Source organism: Scardinius erythrophthalmus (assembly GCF_964197995.2).
Source record: "Scardinius erythrophthalmus genome assembly, chromosome: 24".
Classification (NCBI taxonomy): domain Eukaryota; kingdom Metazoa; phylum Chordata; class Actinopteri; order Cypriniformes; family Leuciscidae; genus Scardinius; species Scardinius erythrophthalmus.
The window spans coordinates 15,374,160-15,400,408 of record NC_138244.1 but is presented as its reverse complement, the minus strand read 5'-3'; the positions used below and the strand labels follow the sequence as shown (position 1 = coordinate 15,400,408).

Here is a 26,249-nt window from a genome sequence, read left to right as displayed (position 1 = left end):
ATGTTATTTGCAGTGCTTCATGGGAGTGGGCAGAGCTAACGAGACATTTTGCTTTTTTGTGCTATTTGATTGGTGGAATTTTCTGTACAGCATCATGGGTAATGTAGTTTTTCACCAGGAATTCCGCCGTTAAACACAATTATTTAAAAAAAATACGATGAAATAATGCGGACTGACGGCTTCAACTGAATCAAATACCATCAATTAACAACCTCTTAGCTCACAGTAAGTCTGTCTTTAAAGGTCTATAAGTTATCGTTCAAAATCAATTTCCTTATAGAGAAAAATAATGTTTTTACTTTTGGAACCCGACTGTTACAATCTATTGAGGTGTAATATGTGCTTTAGTTGAGCCTGTGGACATGTAGATCAAACATGTACTACCAGTAATAGTCTGACATATAGGCTATAGTATTTTAATCTGATGATGGTTTAGATTCGTAGACATTAGACCAGTGTTTCCCAACCTTTTTTTTTTTTTTTTTGCCATGGCACAGTTTTGATATTAAAATCCCACGGCACACCACTATATAAAAATATAGGCTAACAAAACTGCACAAACATGCATTGCTTCAAACGGCATACAAAAACTAGATGTTATATACTCACATTAAATGTGAAACTTGAGCTTGAGTTAGGTAGGACCACAATAAGTTCATAGTATGGCATTGCTGATGATGTTAAAACAACAGATTTACATATCGTAGCTTACGGGCGGAAACCCCTTAAGCTCTGTCGTCGAAGTTGGTTTTGTGGCTTTATAGCTATGGTCAGACACTTGCATGTGTCATTATAATATTAACATTTTATGAAAATCAAGCTTAAATTGAGTAAGCCTACAAGGTTTTTGACCAGCGAATGACATGTTTTGTCTGTCACTGGAAAATGCTCATATGAGGCAATATGTGTATCGCATTACATTTTTATCAACGTACAAGATATTAAGTTTATAGTTTTCTTGTTGTTGAAATCTCATGATCAAAATCTCATGATACAAAACATGAAGCGCTATGCAAAAATAGTAGGCTATATTTGCTTCAACTACACATCAAAGACAAAGACCATTCTCCGCTCTTCAAATACAAAAAAAAAGTTAGCTTTTAATTATGGACACAGTGTTTCTTGACTAAAGAAAACGCTGTACTTATGCAAACATAATTTCTTTATTTACCCTTGCATTGCAAACAAGCAGGGATTTTGTTTATTTGAGGAGCCAATGGTTTAGTCACAACCTCTTTTAAACGCTTTTTATTGGTTAAATGATTGAATAATTAAACACACGCATGCACTCACTAACTCAAGTCTTGAGCTCTTCAGCCTCACACACCTCACACCCACACAGTATTCCTCCGTGAGCCTCATGACAGAGTCTGCTGTCTGAATGTCAAGGACAGAATCAGAAAGCTCCAAGAGAAGGTAAAAGACAAGTTCTCACTCTTTATGATTAGTCAGGCCCTGAGAGGATGAGGGTTTGACATTCAAAAGATCCACTCATCAAACTGTCTGACTGGAATGTAGGCTGGTGACATAGGAGATGGGTGAACCAACTGCAGGGTAAAGCTGTGAAGACTGGTGTGTCAGTGAATGTCTTCGATTTTTATTCTTTAATAATTCATCTTAACGCTTTCCAGGAGTAGGGTATTAATTTTGGGCCTAAAAATTCTTTACAAAAAGGTTTTCAACAAATTGTCAGTGACTAGAGGTGTTTAGGTCCTTCAGAAAATGTTGATTGTTGACCAGGTTAAACTATTTATTTTAGAGCTTATTATATTTTCTATTCATTTTATGTTAATATTGCAATTTTTGTTATATATCTATGCAATTCAAAACAATTTTATAGCAAAATGCATTGCCATGTAGGTAACTGAATTTTCAGGTAATAGGCCAGAAAATGTGACCACAAAGCTATTAAAAAAATATATATATATATATATATTTGTGCAATATGTTGGGTAATGTGTACGAAACAGTTTGTAGATTGAGATTTTTTTACTTGTCTTCTTGTCATGCTTTAAGAGGGTCAAAATGATGTTACTTCTCAGGTGTCAAAGTTAGGGAATAATATATTGGATTATGGATTATGTCAAAATTATGACATTTGAATTGTTAGATATAGTTAAGAAGGTCGAGAGGTGGGACAGACCAAAATCACTAAAGAATCAAAAATACTATCAAGGTGTGCACATCCCACGCACCCTAATTGGGTTCGGGTGGAGGACAACAAAATAATGATAATAGAAAAAATAGAAAATAGATAATAGAAAAAGGAAACGTGTCCACACTGAAAATACAGCTCCAAATAACTTTTGCACGAAAACTGCATGTTTTTCCTTCCACTCAAAAATGGGCATATTATACATGGTATAATAAATGATCTGTGGGGTATTTTGAGCTGAAACTTTACAGACTTGTATTACATTTTGTTAAAAGGGGTTGTATTTTGTAAAATAATAGGTCCCCTTTAATTAGACACAAAATTCATGAGTGATAATGAATTTCACTCATGACAAATCATATTATTCATATTATGTGACACACATAAAAACCTTAATCATACCATACAAAAAAAAACAAAAACAAAAAATTTCAATAAACAAAATGTACAAAACAATCCACATAATGGTAAAGACTACAATAATATGATATTAAATATTCAACTCTCTACCCATAAGCTGTAATATTTTATAAAGCAGTATGAAAAAATAACAATACCTTTATTTTTAAAAACTACATCTTTAATAATAACAGCAGATGAAAAAAAAATCGATAAATCACTACAGGCTTAATATCAAAATCCTCATTCAGTCCTAATGGTGGTGACAAAGTATTTAAAGTATAAATCCAAAAACATTCCCTTTGTAACAATTTCTTCTCATAATCAGCTCCTCTTAAGATTTTTTTACATTTACTATACCAATGTATTACAAACCAGACATTATGACCAACTTGTCTGTGCATATCTCCGGTCCTGATATTGCTACTGTGTTTACTAATACAAGTATGCAATGTTCTAAAAGTTTTCCCAAAATATGCAAGACCACAAGGAAACAGAATAAGATAGGCTAGATCGTATGAGTAGAGGAACAGGTAATAGTGCCACATATCAAAATATTACGACCAGTGTGTGGGTGACTAAAATAATTAGGCTTACATATGTGTGTAAAAGAACACTGTGCACATTTACCACACCTATAATTACCTTAGGGAAGAGTGGGAATGCCAAGTTTAATTGATGCTTTGCAGGGAGTTTGACTGACAGGTGATCTGACTGATCATATTCCGCCGAATCCGCCATTTTTGTCCGACAAAGCAGTCAGGAGAGTAGTTGAACTTCAAAAACAGAATGTACTGATGTCTTTCCGCTGTTAAAACAACATTCCTCCTCATGTTCTTTCATGTTCATTTGATGCTATAAATTAACTAGAAGGAAGAGATGATCGGTTCACGAGCAGCTTTAAGAGGCTCTATGGCAATCTGTCAGACACATTAAACAGACACAAAAAGTATTTATTGTTTACATTTCTGAATTTGAAAGTTGAGACTTTGTTTCATATCAAAAGTACAACCTGGTATGTCCTGTCTGTAAGCACGTTGTCAGTGTCCTCTTTGCTCTTTGCTCCTCTTTGAGAGCGGCGTGGCTTGTCGGACAGAAACTAAAGGGAGGTGGGTCATTGCGAACGGTCAACTACACGATAACTAAATTCAGATTAACAAGCATGTCACGGAGATTGAAATATATTGTTATATTCTTCTTTAAAAATACCTGATAATTTAGGATCACTAGAAATAATAAAATGGCTATGCCTATTTAAGACTTTACGCAACTCTGCACCTGCTGACTTGTGCTTTTTATTAACCTTAGCTCGTAAGCACTGTATCTGAGGTATATCATTAAATATTTTTTAGCATTTTTGATCCATTCTTTTCAGTACCCCCGATTCAAGAAGTTTTTTTGTTAAATTCTATATCTAATTAAATATAGATATCTACCCCTAAACCTTTATAATAAGGTCTCATTAGTAAACATTACTAATTGTTTTAACTAACATGAACTAAAAATGAGCAATACTTACAGTGTTTATCAATCTTTGTTAAAGTTAGTTTAAAAAAATACAGTTGTTCATTGTTTGTTCATGTTAGTTCACAGTGCATTTACTAATGTTAATAAATACACATATTCATTTAAATAATGTATTAGTAAACATTGAGATTAACATTAACTAAGATTAATAAATGCTGTAGTATTATTGTTCATTCTTAGTTCATGTTAACTAAAGTAGTTAACGTACGTTGTGATGAAACCTTATTATAAATTCAGAACTCACATCACATTGCTAATTAATTAAGCGACTGAAGAATTAAAAAAGAATTTTAATTAAAAAAGAATTATTGTAATTTGTACAATATTGTAATTTTATTGTCATGGCAACCAACATAAAGAGTAAATACAAAAACCTGTCTTTCCTTAAGCAGCAAAATGGACCAATGGATTAATCCGCAAAATGCAATTCTTTTGTTCACTGATTTTTTTTTTTTTTCATTTGTAAAGTCATTTCGAGTTAGCTTTTCCTTTCTCAGGTTAGGGATGTCGAAACTGATCTTAGACCAGCATTCACGGCAGTATTCTTAGAAACACATCATGGTCAGGGTCCAGCGAGCTTTAGCCATCATTAAGGCGAAAAAAGGATGTGATAAGTCTCGCTGGAACAGTTGTTTAAAGATCATCCCGAGTAAACATCTGTCTTTTGGAGAAGCGTGCCAATGCGTGCACAGTAATATTAGTGTGTAATTTATTTCCCTCCGGGGCCAGAGCACCTCATGTGTGAGGGAGGTCAACATATGGTGCTGAGCTGTGTGTGTATCTGCGTGTGAGAGGCAAAGAACGCAAGCTGTTAAAACAGAGTCGGTGTTACGTTGTGAGCAAGCAGAGAGTGTGTTTCGTTGTGTATCGGATGAGTGGCCGGGCGTGTGTCCGCCCCAGTGAAGTGACTGATGTAATTTACACTGTCACAACATAAGGCAGGATGACAGGGGAGAGAGGGAGAGCAAGGCACAGTGATGACTGACCTGTCAGCACTGATCATTTTGTGTGTCACGCAGGCAGTTCGGTAAGAGACGAGAACCTGTAGCGTCAGAAGAGGACCTGAGTGAGAGTTTCCTTGGGTGACGGTCATCGTGATTTAGCCAAGCAGGACATATTACTGGATCAACATCAAAAAACATTGTGACTATCAAATACCCTTAAATTCAGATGGATTCATAGGGGCGTAACCATATATAATTTCCCAGTATGGCAATTCAAAAATGCGGCAATGTGTATCATGGATATGATAGTATGTATTGTATAGTTCCCCTAAAATTAATGTTTAGACATTTATTTTAGCATCAAATGTGGTAAACCCAGAAGGTCACACGTTTAAGCTTCCATTAATTATTAATAATAAATGTAAAATAATTATTTAATAAAATACAATATTTAAAACTTTTTTAAATGTAGCCTATGGGACAGGGTGCAAGCTTATGTGTTTAACATAATTCTGTATTTTTATCCAAGCAGAATCATGAATATTTTTATTCTGGTGTCGCCATTGCCTGGTGCATGGGGGAGAAGGACCAAGTGTAAGTCTATTCAAGTCCACCCCTGATGTAATACCAAATTTAGTATTTTAATAAACAATACTTTTTGTTAAATGTTTGTCCAATGCATTCTCATCCTAGGGCGTCATATACTGATGCTTTTGACATTTCGTCTACAGCGAACGCACATGACACTCTTTAGCGTCAATATGACATGCACAGAGCTTTGTTCGGTTATGGGTAGGTTTAGGTCTAGTGTAGGGTTAGGGTCAGACCGCTAGGAGGCGCCTTCTGGCCCATATCTATCTGCGTCTCATATTGACGCTAAAGTGGTCTCAAACCGGTTCCACGGAGGGCCTAGTGTTTGCAGGTTTTCTCTTTTACCTTGAACCAAACTGATTGAGTAGGTCACTAATTGGTTAAGATCTCCCCTCACCTGGTAGTCTAGGTCTTAATTGGGCACTAATTGAAGGGAAAGACCAAAAACCTGCATACACTAGGCCCTCCGTGGAACCGGTTTGAGAACTCTGCGTTCGATGTAGACGGAATGTCAAAAGCATCAGTATATGACGCCTTGGGATGAGAACGGGCTGGTTTGTCATACGTCTTAGAAGTAATAATTAAAAAAACTGAGAGTATATTCATATTGTGAGATCAGTATTGTGTATCGAACCAAATATCTACCCCTAAATATCATCATTGTTTCTAGGACCAACAAGAATGTGAAAATGTCCTGCTTGGAAAAATCACAGTAAGCTTCATGGGTAGTAGAAGGATAAGAGGACCTGAGTGAGAGCAGTGCAAGACAGTAGCATCTGGAGACTTGCATGGGGCCGGTTACTATGGCACTGAGTCTCTTAGGACGTCAGGGAAATAATACTCAGCAGGTTGCATCTTGGTTGAATTAGACGCATACTTGATTTGATTCAAAAAGAAATGGGACTGTTAAAGATTCTAAGTTTCTTTAAAACATTTGATGTATCAGATGGAATTTGAAATATTGTATTTGTGAGATGCGAGGACATGAATGACTAAGTGAAATCATATTTATTTATTAATTAATTGCAATTTATTTCCCAAATTGCCAGGGTCTACGTGAAGCGTGGTGGCAAACAAGTTTGTTGTGAATGGTAATAAATTATGCAAAGTTATTAGCCACTTTCACATATACAGTTTTTACTGGTGTATTACTAGTAAATTACTGTTAAGAGATCATGTGTAAATAAAAATGATATAAAAACGTCTCGTAATATTGAATGCTCAAGGTTCCCACATAATACATAATCTGTATGGGTGATTCACAACGCACAGCAACCTAATGACTGATGAAGATCATTTGTATCTCATGACATTCTCAAGTAATTTTGTAATAAACAGATCACTCTAAATCCCAGTTTAACAATCACGTGCTGCAAGTAATTACTGATGGGTGACATCTATAGATTATAAGATATAATATATAATGAATGTAATGAACTGTCTGCAAATACACTGCCAGTAATGTATATGATATATGAAACCAAAATGGGAGGGAATAGATTTTAGAGACGAGATGAGAAAGAAATTCAGAAGATTTTAAAGATTCATGCCCTTTTTACAGATTATTCAGTATATCCATGCAGAAAGCCGCTGATGGATGAGGGGTCTGTGTACACATAGGACCAGGTTTAACCTTCCTCTCCATCCTTCCTTTGATCCCCAAGTAATCACAGCCCTTCCTCCATCATGTTCTAGGAGCGCTTTACTTAATGAAAAAATGCTGTGATCTGTAAATGAAAAGGCTTTGGCGGGTCTCTAACCATTAATCCACGTATATAGGGTAATATCACACATGCCCAAGAATCAATATGGTTCTTTCCACTGCAACCGGAGAAAGATTGGAGAAAAACTTTTATTCAGGATTTTTTTTTTTTACTGAATAAAGTGGTTCCCAACCTTTTTTGTCTTACTAACCCCACATGCCATTAGGCTTATATTTGATCCTAATCAACTTTACTGAAAAATATGCTCACGTTACATGTAAAACATTGTGCCTTTTTTAAGAGTAGCTAAAGTGTAAGAGACCTTTTGAGGACAAATTAATTGTTAATTCATTAAATTAAAATTCAAACAAGTTAATTAAAAAGTTACGAGATTAATTGTTGTTAAATAGAATTTGTTTTAGTTGTTGTTCTTTTTTATTATTTTATTTTTTAAATAATAATACATTATTAGTAATAGTAGAAGTATTATTATTAATAATAATAATAATTATAAAAAAGTATTTGTGACAAGGATAAAACTTTTACGGTCATCATAATATTAAAATAGCCTATATATATATATATATATATATATATATATATATATATATATATATATATAAACGATGATAATTAAATACAATTATATTAATAAATAATAATCACAACAACAACCATAATAATAATGATTATGATTAATAATTATTATTATTAATTTTTATGTATTAATTAATTATATATCTACGTTTTTTATGTAAGTATTGTATTTCTTTTTGGTAGGTATAATACTCCCTGGTGTACGCTTGTCGTTGGTTGGGAATCACTATCCTAAAGCCTTGTATGATTGCAAAGCATGAGCCGTGAGACATGCATGCCGCAGTATCATTTTTATTCAGTGTGAGAGAATCACTATAATGAGACATCTTTCATTCACTCCAGTAATACCTAAGGAAGTGGGCTGGAGAATATTTCAAGGATAAGCTATCTTCCCCTTTGATGTAACATATAGAAGATAAATGTGCAAGTGGGCATAAAAGCAGATTTTTGATATTCAAGTTAATAATGCAAAGACATAAAGATCAATTGATTTCTGTCTGTGCAGTGAGAGTGATTTATTTCACCATTTCAGTATGATTAGGGAGGAAAAGTTATTGTAAAATCAAGTCATTTGGGTAAGCATAATGTGTTTTTTTTGTCATTTACATTCACATTACATTTGATTTGAAAAGGGTGATTTTTAAGGCCCAATCATTGTAAAAATCTCTGATTCACCCTCTATTTTTTTAGCTGATATGCTATTGCTATGATTCAGACTGTACATTTACTGTAACCTCACTTGATGTCCAGTTAACCCAGTAAATAACCTTAGTGGTCAGTAATACATTAACCCAAAGGATTTGACATCATTAGGTCATCCAGCTTCCAGACAAGTTTAGAGACAGTTTTTGGCGATCAATAAGGTTATTATATTGTAGGTTAGGATTGATTTTAATTACATAGAGAGAAAAGTTATTTGACAACTTACAAGAGTTAAAAAAAAAAATATGATCGTATAAAATTTCATGTGTCGTCTCTCAGCTTTCCGTGTTTTTTAAGTTTTAGGTTATAGGACACATCCCAATCCAGTAAAAATGCGGAGCCAGTTCTCAAAATAAAACTACCCATGCATGGAGAATCATCAGCATGCCATGTACTAAAATGATTTTACCTGGGAAAGGGAATTAATAACATCAAAAAAGCAAATGGGGATAAATGCTGGTTTTTTAATAAGATTACACAGATTATGTTGACAAATCAATGAATATGGTTTGCTATGTTTGAACGTTGTAAACTGGATCAATGGTTTTAATCATTTCTAATTTCAGAGTACTGATTCAACAGGGTAATAATTGCAAAAGTGCAGGTATAATATTCAGAGCAATGATGAATGTGTTCGGCAAGGAAGGACAGAGAGAAGTGGGGGAGAAACAGTGGGGAAGCTTATTGATTTGCGAATATGTCCTCCATCTGTCACCATAATGAATGTTAATATGACACAACACAAATACAGCAGCTCAACAGATCACATGAACCAGTAGATAAGACTCAAGGCTGTTTTTAACTTAGCTTCACTAGCAACTAAACTTTTGCAGAACTCAGTTTACATCTGTAAATAGTCAATCTACACAACTTCACGTCTTTTGTAATGAACAGCTGTCTAAACAAGTCAGACAAAATTGATTTAGTCTGTTTATGTAAATACAGAGATTTAATTTATCATGGGTAATTGAGCACATCTGGTCTTTTCGAGCCTGTGATGTGGTTCCAACTTCCAAATTTGCAAATGTTGCAATCAAACATGATCGAAAAAAGCCTCTACGGTGTACCTGAATTATACAGTATCATATGACTTCAGACTAGACTTTAAGACAGAACAATCAGAATTAACTATCTTTATACATGTTCCTGGTCTGCACATAATTTATCTGTGTACGTTACCCCCCCCCCCCCCCCCCCCCAAAAAAAAGAAGCTTTTCATAGTCATAATAACCTGCTCTGGCCCTGAAAAGACTTTTCTTTTTGGCTCGCGTCACTAAGGCCAGAGGTTTTCAAAATTATCCCCTGTATAATAAGCTATGTATATTCATGTATAAAAACCAATTTATTCTGTGAAAAAATATATTATAGATATTCATGAAATATAATTTGGAAAAATATTTAGTTTCTACTCACAATGTATTTTTTTATATCCATCAATTCATCACTACTTTAAGATGTATAAACCTGAAAAGAAGCTTAAAATAATTTTTAGAGAATTTAGAGAATATATAATGATCCACCACCTAATTTCCATATTTCACATGAATATTAAAGTCTGACTAATTGGCAAGTACAACAGTTGCATAAGAGTTTGCTTAATAGAAGTAATAATTATTAAAAAGTGAAAAAACAAAGCCCTTTTGGCCTGGGTTTGAATTTTAAGTATAATCACAAGTGAATGTCAAAAGTAAGATCTTAAATGGCAGGGTAGCATCTGGTGAGAGAGCTGCTTTCATTAGCAGAAGATCCTCTGGCTTTACTGAGGAGAACAGCTCTAGATTACATCCACAGGTTTCCTTGTGCTTCTCAAGACCTTTTTAAATCCCACTATCATACAGGTCAGGGATCAGCAATATCCTGGGACTGGGGTAATGGGGGAAGTGGTCCAATTCAAGGAAAAGCAATCAAGCCCAGATAAAAGGAAAGGGGGCGTCGATGAAGGAGCAGGTGCAAGGGGTGTTTTTTTTACTCAAAGCTGTTGTTAAAGAAATCTAACCCCATCACCTGAGCTGTGATTGCCTGCAAAGATGCGACTGTACACATCAAGCTGCAATTTTGGTGTTTTGATGTGGGAAGATGATAAGGCCAGTTTCCATCTGGCAAAGGTTTGATGTTCGGTTTTACAGTAGAAAATGCAGCACTTACATTTAAGTGCTGAATGGAAAATGCTTTCAAGCAAATGAAAATGACTTTGCAAAGCAAATGAAGCCACATTCACAGTGCTACATATAATTTCTGTAATTGCTGGGCTTTGATTTATTTTGATGACACTTGACCAGTTAAAATTGTGATATTTTTTTTTTTTTTCCCATCTCAGAGTTCTGGACTTAGTTCTGGACTTTCTGAACTTTATCAGATAAATAAAATGATAATTGTTAGCTAATTTTAATGATTTTCTTTTCAAAAATTAGATTTTGTGGTCAACTGTCTTACCAAGTGATTTTAATTCTTTAATATTGTAACTAGGGTTGGGTATCGTTTGAATTTGAACGATTCCGATTCCGATTCCAATTCCTTGTTTCGATTCCGGTTCCTAACGATTCTCGATTCCGATTCTTTTAAGAGGCAGGGTCAAAAAAGTTTAAATCAATTTTAATTCTATGAACTTTTTACTTTTTATGAACTTTACTATGAATTTCTTACAGGGCTGTTTTCAACTACAATATAAATATCAAATCTATTTGAAACAAAAAATTTTAGGACATTTTAAATGAGCTAGCTAACCAACGGTCTTTCTGAAGGAAATAGTCTGACCTTCTCCATCAATTGAAATATAAAAAAATTTGCATCACAATAAGTGTATTGTGATTGTCACTAACATTTTAGTAACTAAACTGAATGTTATTAGGTTTAGTGACAACATGTTACAATGTTTACATGGTACAATTTCTGGTAAGCTACGCTTTTTTATTATTTCAATTCAATTTTTGTGATTTGATTTAATATTGACTAATTTGGATAAATATTAGGTAGGCTACTCAAGATGGGCGTTCATTTTTCTCAAGAAAAAAAACACAACTCACCTAGCCTAATGCTGTAAACATACAGAGAGCCCTATCAGCTGGCAGTATTATTTAAGGTTAAAAATAACTCATATTAAATGTAATGCGTTTTTTTATTATAATAACAACTTTATTTAATGATACAAGTAAAAAATATAATAAATATGTAATACAGTACAGCAAAATACTCTTTATAGCTCTTTTTTTCTTGCCAACTACGTGCTATAGCCTATATGTTCATTAAATGACTTTCCTGAGGTAAATATGACATAATTGTTCTCCAGCTATGTTATTGACCTCTTCACGCTGATAAAAAACACTGATTGATCGATATTATGTATGAGGAATATACATTTCGGTAAGTTGTACTGTATCTTTAACGTGTTTTTTTTACTATTAGCTAGTAGAGATGATCGGTTCATGTGCGCTAGGGATCTGTCACGTCACATTTACAAGTGCCAAAACGGCATTTATTGTTTTAATCTAGTAATAAAATTGACAGAATCTGAGAGCTGAGATTTTTTTTGTATATCATAAAGTAACTGCTCTGTCTAGTCTGTCGGTCTCCGTGTCCTCTTTGCTTCGCGATTTTATTGTGCGTGAGAAAATGGATGTGTGGCGTGAGAGCGTATGAAAAGTGTCAATTGCATGTGTCCCACAGTGAATGCGTGAGAGTTGGCAGCTCTGCATGTGTAAATGTGTTTTCATGATTTTTTTTTTTTTACGTTCGCATCGCGCGCAGTTTTCAAACGGACGAGCAGAGGACGATAGAATATGGTTGCAACTTGCAAGATACCGAAGAAAAAGAAAACATCATATAAGTACGTTTTTAAGGTTTAACGTCAGGGTTGTTTGCTCTGAATACATTTTATGAGACGCTGTGTGAGTTAAGGCAACTCACACAGTGTCTTATAATGTATCGGTTCGCAGTTTAGCATAACAATCCATATACGCTTACACCTGTGCTAGTAATACACGCATTTACCATGCCGTGTACGTTACAGTTTACAAATGTTTAACTAATGTGGGGAAGGCTATGGCAGCCTGTCAGTGTTCAGCGAGTTAACTTGGCAGTTTGAAATCGATTAGGTAGTTACTTCAGTTCAGAATAGGGCCAGAAATGATCAAATTGGTAACTTAGACAGCGGTTTCTTCTTCCGGTCGGCGGACTGTGAATCGAAACTAGGAATCGAAATTTAAACTTTTGAACGATTCCGGGAAAATCGAAAAGCTAGTCCCGGTTCCAATCGATACTCGATACTCGATACCCATGCCTAATTGTAACACCCTAGAAATCATCATTTGGACTCTTTCTACAGCATGGCGGGAATATCATTCTAATATTTGGTGCTCAAGAAACATTTCTTTTATCAATTGATCAATAAAACATTATCAATGTTGAAAACAGTTGATTTTTACAATTTTACAGTACAATTGATTTTAGCTACATTTAAACAAATGCATTAAGTTGAACTTAATCAATTTTAGTTAATACATTTGTTTAAATGTAGCTAAAATCAATTGTGTGCAACCACTTACGATACATTTTTTTATTAAATTCAAACTGGAAACTGTTGATTAATATAATTTTAATATATATAAAGTAAAGTTTACCAGTAAAGTTTACTGGTTGAAAATCACACAAACCATGGTTTATTTAGACATGTCACAAATTGGTTTGTAAACCTCATATGAAGTGAATGAAATTTTTTATTTATTTTATTTGCTGTTTATTTGAATAGGGACAGATACAAAAAAAACATAGATTATTACATAAAGAACAATCCGATGCCTGTATCACAGTGTTTATAGCCATGGCTAATTCGCAACACCTGTCCCTAGAAGGGCTTTTAACAGTTAAGATAATAAAGAAGTAAAAACTTTTACAGTGAACACAATAAAATGTCCAGAAACCAGTTAGCACCAATAAAAATAAGTGTAGTAAATAAACACATTCACTCGAACTCACACAGATGCACACCTCACATACACACAGCTATAGATCTCATATGGCATGATCACACTGCTGCTGCTGTATGAACCAGGCTTTTGTTCATTTTTTAAAGGTGGACAGTTTAGTTAAAGTCTTTATATTTGTAGGAAATAGCCAGTTCCACAAATTGGCTCCTTTCACAGAAAAAACATTTTGGGCAAAAGATGTTTTACAAAATGGAACTTTACAGTCTCCACATGTAGCAGCTCTAGTTGATCTGGAGGGTTTCAGCCTGTTCACAAATTTACAAAGTGGCTCAGGTGCAAGTCCAGTCAAACATTTAAAAACAACTTTATGTGTCTAAGATTAACAAAATTAACAAAGCTTAAGATTTTATGTTTACTTAAAATGTAACAGTGATGGAATCGAATGGGCTTTTTATCTAAAATTTTTAGGGCATGGTTATAAAGCCTCTCAATAGGCTTTTAGGGTAGTTTGGCTAGTCTGGGACCAAACAGTGGTGCAGTTTAAATTTAGTAAGACCTCCTTCAGTTATTTTCTGAAGGTTAAGCACTTCCTTCCACTGACTATTTGTTGAAAAAGAGTTTCAGGTGCTATTTTGTAGCCTGTTTGTGGAAAAGTGCCATTTAATGTGGAATTAATATTATTATGCACAGTCCTATTAATAATGTTAAAAGCAAATTAATTCAGTCTATTAATTCAGTAATCAGTTTATGACTTCCTCCTCGGTGCTCCAGATTTGTTTGGTGTTAAGCTCCAAAAAGCACAGTGTATGATGAATGTTTGTAATAAGAATTTATGTTTGTGTGGGTCGTCTAATCTCACAGTGTGTAGAAGATACACATGGAACAGGCAGGGCAAGATGTTTTGTGTAGGCTTCAGGTCCCTATAGGCTCAGCACATGATTCCTTACGCTGCTCTCACCTGCTGAGAACAGCAGACCTGGCACACACACACACTCCACAAACAACTGTGTCTCCCTTTCTCTCTTTCTTATTCTCTGTCTTGCGGGAAATGGGACCTTGCAGTCAGCAGAATATTCATCAGATAAATCTGCGAAAACACAACACGCTAAATATAAATGCATGCACATTGTAGCGTGAGATACAGAAATAAACATTCACAAATGCAAACGCCCCATTGTCCTTTTCAATTTGTAACTTACTAAAACTAATACAAGTTTTCAACAGTTCCCAACAGGAGATTTAACTAGATTTTTTTTCTTTTTCATTTAAAAAAAAGAAAAAAAGAAGAGTGCTGCTTGCGAATGAAAAAATTGCCAAGAATGTTCTGGGTGGTTGCTAGGGTGTCCTAGGTTGTTGCTAGGTGCTTGCTTTAAAAGAACTCTTAACAATTCTAATTCCAGACTCTAAAACCACTAGCTTATCTTACAGAAGTAAAGCAGTCACGACGGCCTTGGTTGCTAAGGCACTGTTGAAGTGTTTTTTCTGTGTGTGTGTGTAGGTCCCACCGCCAGGGCCGTGCGTCACAGGCCGTGATGTGGGTAGAGTGTAGGGTGCTGGAGGCCGGCTGTGGAGGCAGAAGGAGGTCCCTACTCGCCACAGTCATGAGAATCCCCTGCTCCTTCTGGTTCCTGCTGCTGTTAGGCGCTGGAAGTCTTCTTCTGTTACATCTACAGGACCTCACAGAGACACTCCAGCAACAAAACCAAGGTCTGTCTAACATGTGTCTCAGTCTTTTATGCAGTCTTGCTATTTCAGTTTTATTTTATAAAGAAAGTGTTCGCACTGTTAAAATGTTTTGCCTGGTTGTCTAAATACGTGCTTCATGTGATAGCATCAAAATGAAGTATTTTCATTCAAGAAATATTATTAATTATGACTAAATACGACTCACAAAGTGCATGGATCGGATCAACAGAGATATCCTGCAACACTTGGATGGAAACAACAGATGGAAAACATCTTTATTAGAATTTAAAAGTAACCAACACATTTTTTAAATAGAATATATCAAATAAAAAAGTAGATTGTATACAATCTACTACATGTCTTCACTTGTAGTCTGATTGATACAGTAGTTTATACTTTTTAGTAAAAAGACCTTTTAGTATAATTGTAAAAACATCCACTTCAGGTTGTGTTTCACGTGTCTTTTTGCTATGAATATTTTACAGATTTGAAACACAAGAACAACTATTATTGTTAGTAATATTTTAGATGCGTTGTGTAGGCAGGACGTGAAGACAAAGATAAAAGTGAACAGAGTTTATTGATTGAAAGATAACAACACCAAACTGAACTAAAGCATTAACGAGAAACATAAATATATACTAAGTGAAAACAAAGATGATTGGATTAACACAGGTGATACAAACGAGGTAACTGGTGAGTAACCATAGAAACAAACTAGAACGCAGTGAGTAACCTAGGAGACAAGAAACAAGTGGCGGGAAACTTTGAAAGAACGAAGGAGATGTGACTGAAGGTAAACAAACTAAGAGTCCATGAGGGTGAAACTAAGAATAATCGTGACAAACACTTACTAGACTGAAGTAACTTATCCATATATCATTTTGTAGAAAAATCTACTATGATAGGCTTTTGAGGAACATTTATGTGTTCATTTCTTAATCATTTTTGTATTTCATTGCGTTATATTTTGCCGCCACAATGAAAACTACAGAGCTTTGATCATAAAACGAAGCATTTAAATACACTGGTCTACAGCCAAAATGCTTCTGTAATAAATGTAGTCAAATTTTACTAATTTTGGTTCACTGAGAACAAAAATTATGCTTAAAATTGCTGATTGGTGCTAGTTTTCAAGATGTGCTATCGGGTCAGTATGACGACCCATGCTTTGGGAATGGCGGAGAATAAGTGAGTTATAAAGGGAGGGGATCTCATTATATACCAGAAATGACTAAAATACATCTTTGACTGGATCTATGAATAAATCTATAACTGAGTTTGGAAAGTACTTTGCTTTTTAGGCAAAACAATGAATAATGCAATGTAATCTGAAGCTGGTATTGCGTCATACAGTACATGATATGAATTGTATCATGTTGGTCCTAGAAGGATGGATGATCCAATCATAACACAGCTTACATCACTCTGCTGAACAAATTGCCCTATATCAGCTCTAGAAATCATATAGCAGGGGATGCAAAACTTAATTCCTGGAGGGCCACCGCCCTGCAGATTTTAGTTCCAACCCTGCTCAAACACACACACACACACACACTGTACCTGTAGTTTTTAAATTAGCCTGAAGGACATGATGAGCTGGATCAGGTGTGTTTAATTAGGGTTAAAGCTGTGGCCCTCCAGGAACAGAGTTTTGCACCCCTGTCATACAGCGTTGTGCTCTCTCTTATTAGTCAGTGTTTTGATCTTGCAAAGGGACACATTTTTGTTTGCTAAAGAGAGCAGAGATGCCTTGTACTTGTGTAAACTGGAGATAACTTCGGAAAGAGTAAGTTGAGCCCATGAATGAATACAAGAGACAAGCCAAGAAGCTCAGACACTGAATAGGATTAAACCATGTACATAATAGTTTTTTGCATTAACCATAATTAACCATTTTGCTCATTTTTAAAGTGTTACATAAAGAGGAAAGGTGACAGGTACTATCTACACCAGCCTTTCTCAAAGTGGGTGCCGCGGCACACTGGGGTGCCCCCTGACTGTGTCAGGGGTGCCGCCAAAAAATTACGTAGGCTAAAAAAAAAAAAAAAAAATCTGACATTTCATATATAAATATATTTGAATTTACATAAATACATTCTTCTTCTTTTAACCCTTTCGCACGTACGATCAGTCTAGGCTGGTCCCTGGAGCACCGGTGTGATTAGAACGGTCAGTGCATGACGTGATCAACTGCTAAATTCAAATGTGCTTTCGCGCGTTGGCTGGCGCTGAGCCAGAGACAGGCGCGCTCAGCTGTCATATATCACAACTTTTCAGTGTTTTCATCCACATAATGTTTGTTTTAGGTTTCAGACATTTAGAGTTTGTAAAATACACACTGATGTCAAAGGATGAGGCAATAATAATAATTTATATTATAATTAGTTTTATTCATATCAGATACACATTGTGTAAGTAACTTTAAAATTTACTCTATTCTTCTCCCAGTTCACCTGGCACTTACTTTTATGTATTTCGGGAGAAGTGGATGAATTCACTTGTTGTAAATCCAACAGATCCGATTCTCTGAACTGCGTCTGCGGCACAAACTAACATGGCGGCGCCCGCGCGCATACAGCTCAACTAACGCGATCGTTATAATGGTGTTCAAAAAACAAAATACTTCCACTTGCATATATTTGACAATCGGAATATCAGATATTTCATGCCATATCTAACAAATTTGTGAATATTTTGAATAAAAAAGTAAAAATGACATAAAAGCAGATCATAATTCATTCATCTCTGTTGTTGCTGGTGTGTCACGTGACAAGCAATGACGCGTCACCATGGAAACCATAAAGTGACACATTCTAAATAACGGTCCCCTTGAAAAACTCACGCTGGGGGGATCAGCCAGAATATATTAAATTTACGTGTGAAAGGGTTAAACATATTATGAACGGATTAATAAAATTGTCAATTAATTTTAGATAAATATATATATATATATATATATATATATATATATATATATATATATATATATATATATATATATATATATATATAAAATTTGCATTTGCATTTGGGTTATGCAGTGTTTTTTAATTATATTTTACACTGGGGTGCCTTGAGATTTTATGCACTTCTGAAAGGTGCCCTGACTGAAAAAAGTTTGAGAAAGGCTGATCTACACAATTGTCATGATTTCAGTGTGAGGAAGGAAGAAGACGGGGTCAGCTGACTGAGACTTGTGCGTTTTATTAAAGTAATTCCAAGAAATCACAAACAAAAGGTTGCGCTCTGTGCAAATAACAATAAAGCCCTATTCGTACTGGATTATTATTATCTGGGGACCTCGTGTGATTTAGAAATTCAAAGACCCCCCCCACATCTTAATTTCGTGTGGCGCATTCGCACGGGATAAACGAAGCCTGTGATTTTACTCGAAATTACTGACTTATCTCCCGGATATGATGTCTAAAGGCTATTATTGCTTGGAAATGTCTTGTCGTTATTATAGGTCTAGCTGTATGATATATCATAAACGGAAGAATGTTCCTTACCACATGCTGCTATACATGTCATCCATCTCCAATTATTTTTGCTCTTCTGATGGTTTTCAGCTTTCTCTTTCTGCAAACTGTATAGTTGTATCGTATCATGGTGTATAGCGATATGACCCAGCACCCAAAATACTATCAAAACACTCCAACGCAGCCTCCATTCTTTGCGAAAGATGGATAAAAAAAGCACACAGGAAACAAAAACCTTTATAAACTACCCCGCCAAATTACAGAGATGCCGATTCGCACAGGACTAATATTATCACAGGACCTCTGTGTTTGGTGAAATATGGTAGATCATTTGCGGGGGAATTTTTACTTTACAGATTACAGACATGGCCGATTCGCACAGGATTAAGATCACAGACAACCTCCGCAATTATTACAAATAACTAGAGGTCACCAGGGAATACTTAACCTGTGCGAATAGGGCTTAAAATCAACTCTTTCACTGCAGCACTTGTGTTTCCAGTCTTTAGTTCTCAGGCTACGTTAACACGTGGCCGGTTATTTTCATAAACGGACATTTCACCCTCTCCGTTTTCAGAAAAGTGTTCGTTTACACAAACCTGTGTATATGCCGTCAAGAGCATGCCATACCTGCAGGTGGCAGTGTAACGAGAAGCTCAAGCCCATGTTAGCCAATCAGAATCCCGAAAATATAGGTTGCACCTTTGTGCAAGTGCAAGTTCTGTCGCATACTGTGACGTCGACTGCCTAAAACTCAGTTTTTCTCAGTTTCCATGCAAACGTGCAAACAGAGTTTTCCAAAATCTCCACTCTGGCCGGAGTTTTTAGAAAGAATCGTTTTCAGAGGTGAATTCTCCGTTTGCGTGTAAACGAGGGGCACAACCGAAGGGAAATGCCTCCGTTTTTCAAAATAACCATGTACGTGTAAACAGGGCCTCAGTCCAGTCTCTCTCCCTCTGTATCCATTTCCTGGTGGCTTTTATCCTGTCTCTCCATGCCAATTACTGAAACAAGACACAGTTGTTTGCCATTTGCACTTGACCTACACACCGCTCCTCTCCTGTCTCTCTCTCCCGTTGCAGACCTCGCTGAACCACGCCCCCCTCGCCACAACAATATACATAGACCTAAATATCTTGGAAACAGTAGCCAATCAGTTGTTTTAATTGATACATATTTTAATTCAGCACATCAAAATACATAATAAATAGCACATTTTAATGTTTGATTAACAAAGTTTGGGAGGAGCACGTTCAGATAATTAACCTACTGTAATTAACATGAGAGGAACAGAACACACAGAATCAGAACACACAGCTCCCTCTTGTATAAACAAGAACAGACAAATGAACAGACAAAGGGGCCATTTACACAACACCGTTTTCAACTAAAAATACATTTTATTCATCAACTTACAGCTTCATCAACATTTAGTTTATTCATAAAATTCATCAACTAAAATCCGTTCATTTACACGACAACTGCGTTTTGGTGGCCTGAAAACGCAAACTTATGAAAACGGGTTTCTAAGTGCAAGTTTTTGAAAACGAAGCCCTTATCATCTCTGTGTAAACTACAAAAACATAAATCTGTTTAGAATTTTTTTCGAAGCCTTTGTGTTCAAAGGTTTTGACATTTTCTTAAAGGAATTAAAAAGGGACTTTATATCAGAGGAAAACATTCTAAAATTGGGATTACAGTGAATGTTTCTGGCTTTTGAAGATGAAATTTACTCAGAAGACAAAGTAATAATACAGTATTATCAAGATTAACATCCTTAGAATGAAAATCGGACCAAAAAAATATTATAAATTATGTAATTTGTGTCTATATGCATGTGCGTTCGGCTCTAGTGCACCAGAGTAAAAGCACGTGTGTGTGCAGGCACGTAGTCTTTACACGGTGATCGCCAACTACTTTTCTGGCATGCATAATAGTGTTCTTATAAATATGTATATATATGTATATAGATAGATACATACATCTACATAAAAAAAAACCTGCATACATCTTTTTTTTTTACAGTACCAGCAATTAGGCTATTTATTGAATTTTGCAGCTCCAGTAAAACAACCAGAGGACTCTGGCAAGGTGATGTCCTAGCATACACTACAGTTGTCCTCGCCGAGAGCTTACACTAGGTTTGATTACTGGCATTTTTCGGTTTATTTGAAGTGCTAGCATGTGGTGAAGTGGGCTTTAAAACTCACTGTGTCTTCCCTGCAGAGCCATCAAAGCAGCTAATATTGTCTGTTTCCATCTCGCGACACGGGAAATTGTTAGCTGAGCATGGAAGCTCATGAGGACGATATTGTACTGATTGTGAGATACGCAGGGGAGATATTGCAATGTTATCTCTCGGAAATGTAGGTCAATGAAAAACTCTACAGAAAGTCTTAAAGGAAATTTGCCTGTCAACCTCACTGCTGTTTGTTGATGCAGTATTTAACATTTCATTTTAAATCAAATTGGTTTACTGAGAAATGTTTTTAAACACATTTATGGCTAGGCGTGTATTTTTGTTTATTGTGGTAACTCCCTCAGAGACATTGTCAAGTTCAGTTTTAATAGAAATCATTTTAATACAAATAAAACAGACTTTTACACACTTTTACTGTAACCTTTTCATGTAAGTTGTCATTCCTGTCAGATCACAGAGACAGAATTCAGTGGCTTCCTCAGTAATTGAACATTTACATGAGCCTGGAGCTCAAATGCTTGACAAGACACAAACAATAGATATGTGGAACTTCTCTAAATGCATTACATTTGAGACGTTTTTAAAAAGTAGAGCTCTTTGGCGCATTAGAATCTAATTAGGGAATGACTAACCTGAGATGATTGAATCTTACGTTACTATTGACTGAGGGATTGTGTAAGCAGTCATTGGTGGGGAAGCTGAATAACAGTTCAATAGTGCCCTGAAAAGGGAGTCTATTCAGTTTCATCTCTCCTGTGCTGATTGATCTGTCTCTCCATACCCTCTGATCCAACCCGCCCAGTCAATGACAGCTGTCTCTGTGGACCCCGAATCATTGGCAGGGAAGCTGCGGTTCAGACTAAGTTTTGGCTCAGAGGTATTTCAAACTGTTAAGGGCCTGTGGGGTTTTTCAATTTTAGAAAAGAAGAATTAGTTTTTTTAATATTGCTACTAAACTTTACTGCATTCATTAAAAATTGAATTAGGGTTTAGAGGATAGTTGGCAAAGAAAAAATCCAAAAATTTCCTAAATTAAATTATTCACTAAAGCCAAATAAATTATTTAAATATTGTTTGGAAAATATTTACTTTGTGTTAAGTTAGTATATCTTCTTTTTTATGTGAGATTATAAGAGAAACATTTTAAATTTAGTTCAAGTCTTTTTTCCCCCAGAAAACCATTCAAAAGTGTATTTTTTATTTCTCACAGTTAAAATACATTTTGTAATTATTGTATTTCTCAAATTGTCAGTAGACTTCCTGGACTCCAGTTCCTAGTTCATGCAATCTGTCTTCAGTTTAAAGGGTTAGCCTAGTTCTCCCAAAAATGACATTTCTATCATGAATTACTCACCCTCATGTCGCTCCAAACCCGTAAGACCCTCGTTCACCTTTGGATCAAGATTTTTTTTTAATAAAATCTGAGAGCTTTCTGGCCCCTCATAGACTGCAACGTTATTACCACTTTCAAGGGCCAGAAAGGTAGAACAGACATCGTTGAAATAGTGTAAACGACTACAGTGGTTTAACTTTATGTTATGAAGTGACGAGAATACATTTTGTGGGCAAAAAAACAACAACAATTAAAGCTGCAAGCAGCATTTAGCGGGGTTCAAGCATTTAGGGTCTTTAAGCACATAAGGCAGTTTAGTGAGTTGTCTGAGTTTTCGTTTAGGATTTACAGGCTTTTGAGTGTTTTTTTGCCATACACATTTTCTAAATGATCCTATTATGGCTACCCAATGGGTAAAGTTTAAGTTTTTTATATAATTATTGATCTAGAGCTTCCAGAGAATTGTACTGCACTGGTATATTTCCGATCGGGTGAAAAACATAGGACTAGTTTGCAAAAGTAGGTTTTTAACGTAATCGCAAGTATTTAATGAACAAATTAATTGACAGCAGTAGTTTTTGAGGCAAAGTTGTTCAGTATGAGGAGATCTATCAAATGACACGCATCACGTGATTACAGAGCAGTAAAACCTGTTAGCGCCAACTAGTGGCTGATTTCTTTCAAAATTCTTACAGACCTCTAGGGCCACGAGTCGAACATGCCCACCGAGTTTCGTTCCAATCGGCCTTCGTTAACCTTGTCTAAGAGGTGCACAAACTTTATTGGCCGATGGCGGCATAGACATACATGGCACCTTGGACCAAGACACTGCATACCAATTTTAAAGTCAATCGAACTAATGGTCAGGTGGTTATAGCCCTTTTCATGTTTTTGTGATGTTATGGCCTGATCTCCATTTTAAATAATTATTTTAAAGGTGCTGTAGAATGCATTGATATATTTTAAATTGTTCTCTGATATCTCTGAAACAGAAATGTCTTCAACAGTCAAGTAGTGGATAAAATCACTAATGTTACTTTCTGCTTGCGGTAGGGGTTGTAATGGAAATATAACATTAGTTGGAACTGCCCCCTTCTTGAGTATCAAACGATGAGCGAAACCTGCTTGATATTGTCCCAGGTTAGAAAAACTGTCTGGGGTAAAATGGGCAGAGCAAACTAACAGCTTTGAATTAAAATGGTGAGGTATCCTGTTGTAAACATCAACCATGCCTGTTGACAGTTCTCTTTTGTGGGAAGGGAATGAAAAGTTCTCAAATCCGCAGCACAGCCTCAGACATAACATTTATATCCATGATCTGCCATTTTCACTATTGTCCTTGCTTGCTTCTTCACAACACCTGCAGATCTTCTGATGATTCGGCTGTGCAGGTCCACATTAACACTGCCTGGCCTAGAACATGGACTGGAAAATGCAAATTTGGGGGGTATAAATATTAATGATCCTGACTCCAACGTCACAGTCGGTGTTATGGTGGGATTCACTCATTTTTCAGCGGTCTTTTGCAAACAGGAGATTTACACATGAAGGAGGAAACAATGGTGTTTGAGGCTCACGGTATGTCAGTTCCATGTCCAGAACTCTTATCATTCAACTATGCCAAGATAAATACAGTTTTCAATTGTATGGCACCTTTAAAATAGATGATTAGTAATATAATGCTTACTTGGAGTCTGAAATGGCTTTAACAAAAGAAGAAAAATATTCTTAGATTTCTGTTCATTCTAATCATGTACAAATAAAGTAGCACAGTAAGATTACATTTATTTGAATGCATTAGTGAGTGTGTGATTGTGCTGTGTGTGCAGCGTGTCAATACTAAAAGTGAAGGTGTAGTTGATATCTTTGGTGATAATATCTGTAGTAATCATAAAAAAACAATTAAGAAATAAAGAATTAAAATTACAAATAATATTCTATTAAGATATGAGTTACAATAACATGATTTGCAATAGTAATTATATCAATAATATATGCACAATACACACAGATTAGACTATCAGGTCTGTGTTTTACAAAAACATTAGTATTGCAGCCAGTGTGAGTCTGTGGGATTTATAAACAGACAAAATATGATTTGAAATGTTATTTTAATGATTTTATTAAGTTTAAAAAATATTTCAAATGGAAAAAAAAATGAAAAATAATAATTTTAGTGAGCAGAATGAACCAATGAGTGTTCTTCTTCTGGTGGTTAAAATGTAAATGAAAACAATAATACTTAAACAATAATACTTAATACATGCTTGAACACACACATGCACACACATTTTGTTGTAGATGTAGATATTTAAAATAAAAGATAGGTAACAAAATGATAATTGCAAATCTCCTCTGTATAACACCATTTTCAGATTTCAAATTAATCACTGAGAGGCAGAATTGTTCAAACTGAGAGCTCAGTAAAAATGAAGTGATAAACTTTGACAAAACATGACTGTGTTATAATAGGTGATTTTCATGCAAGTAATTTGATATAGTCCAAAAACTAATGCAAAAGCACAGATGAAAATATTTTATTAAGTAGAATGTCCTGCAGAGGGCAGTAGAAGACCACTAATTGACTCACTTTCATTTGAAAGACTTTTTTTATCCACCAGTAAAACAAAGCAGTTTCTCCATGTTCTTTCCATTAAGCATGCTTACACACACAGACACACACACACACAAACACACACACACACACAAAGACAAATATGTTTTCAATGTTTTTAGGATGTGATATTGTGAAAATATCTTCATCTCCTCATCTTGAACAACTTTGCCTCAAGAATCACTAATGTCAATCAAACCGTTCATAATCATAATAAAAAAAAATATATACAAATATCATAATAAAAAAAAAACATCATAATAAAAAAGATTGCTTCTTAAAGCATTTGTTTATTTCCCAATACTGAAGCGAATTAAAAGATCATGCGTAATCCTGCTGCTCCCTCTAGTGGACAACAGTGGTATTATAGCTTACATTTTACAGTTGAAGTGTTTGAATGAATGAATGGGAATTAATTTTTTTACTTATATCTCAGGAACCAAAAGGCGAAAAATTCTGAAACTCAGAGCATATATAGTGCTTGAGGAGCCCTGTTGAATGAGACCATCAAGGTGTTTTTGGGCGATTGGGGCTGGGAGTTATGACTGTTATAAGGCATATCTGTTCGGGCTATTATCTCTGGAATGCCCAGGGCAAATAACACCACATTTGAATCGAAGCTAGCCAAGGACGCGCCCTTTCCAACGAGCTCTCACACAATGTTCGGGGTGGTCTGGGTCGGGAGTAATGGCCGCTCAAAATCGGGGGTCCCGCGGATTCGCGATGCGCGGGGGGCGCGCTCCCGAGGCCCGCGACGACACGTTTCGATCAAGAGCCCGGAGAGGTCCTCACCATCAAAATTTGAGCGCGCAACGACTTTCCGTTTTCGAGTTATGAATGAATTTGTATTCGGGGGCGTGGCTTAAATGCCGTTACTTTCGTTTCATTTCATTCATTTACTTTCGTCCATTTCCATATCTCAGTGTAACACAATTGTCAATAGTAATACTCAATAGATGAGTTTTGACAAAATGTGATTGTAAATGTTAAAATAATGATTTTATAAAGTCTAAATATGAATTTTATAACAATATTAGGGAGTAGTATGATGAAATGACAGCAGGGGGCAGTAAAATACCACTTATTGGCTTAATATGTCATTATATTCATATAAAATCACCTTTTGAAGAAGTTAAACTTTTTTTCTGATAATTATTGATCTAGAGAGTTCAGAGAATTGTGCTGCACTGGTTTTGAACATTATGATATGAACATTATATGATAGAAGACACCATTTACAGCAAATACAGGCAATTTACCATAGGAAATATATGGTTTTAAAGCGTTTTAACAGTTATAGCGCCAACTATGGTCCGCTCTCCATAAAATTTTCCATGCTTCTTAAGCAGGTTATGACACATATGCTCATCAATTTTCGTGAAGTTCTGAGTTTT

The 26,249-nt window shown here is 35.4% G+C and overlaps 1 protein-coding gene across 1 annotated transcript in view; it reads left to right on the top strand.

Annotated features, from left to right (window-relative positions):
• The window catches only part of LOC308684408 (carbohydrate sulfotransferase 8), a 61,327-nt gene that overhangs the window by 2,921 nt on the left and 32,157 nt on the right, over positions 1-26,249 (top strand). The window contains exon 2 of the mRNA XM_081355610.1: positions 15,039-15,247. Coding sequence (XP_081211736.1) covers positions 15,073-15,247 — 175 coding nt within the window. The 5' untranslated portion in view covers positions 15,039-15,072. The remainder of the gene's footprint in view (positions 1-15,038; positions 15,248-26,249) is intronic.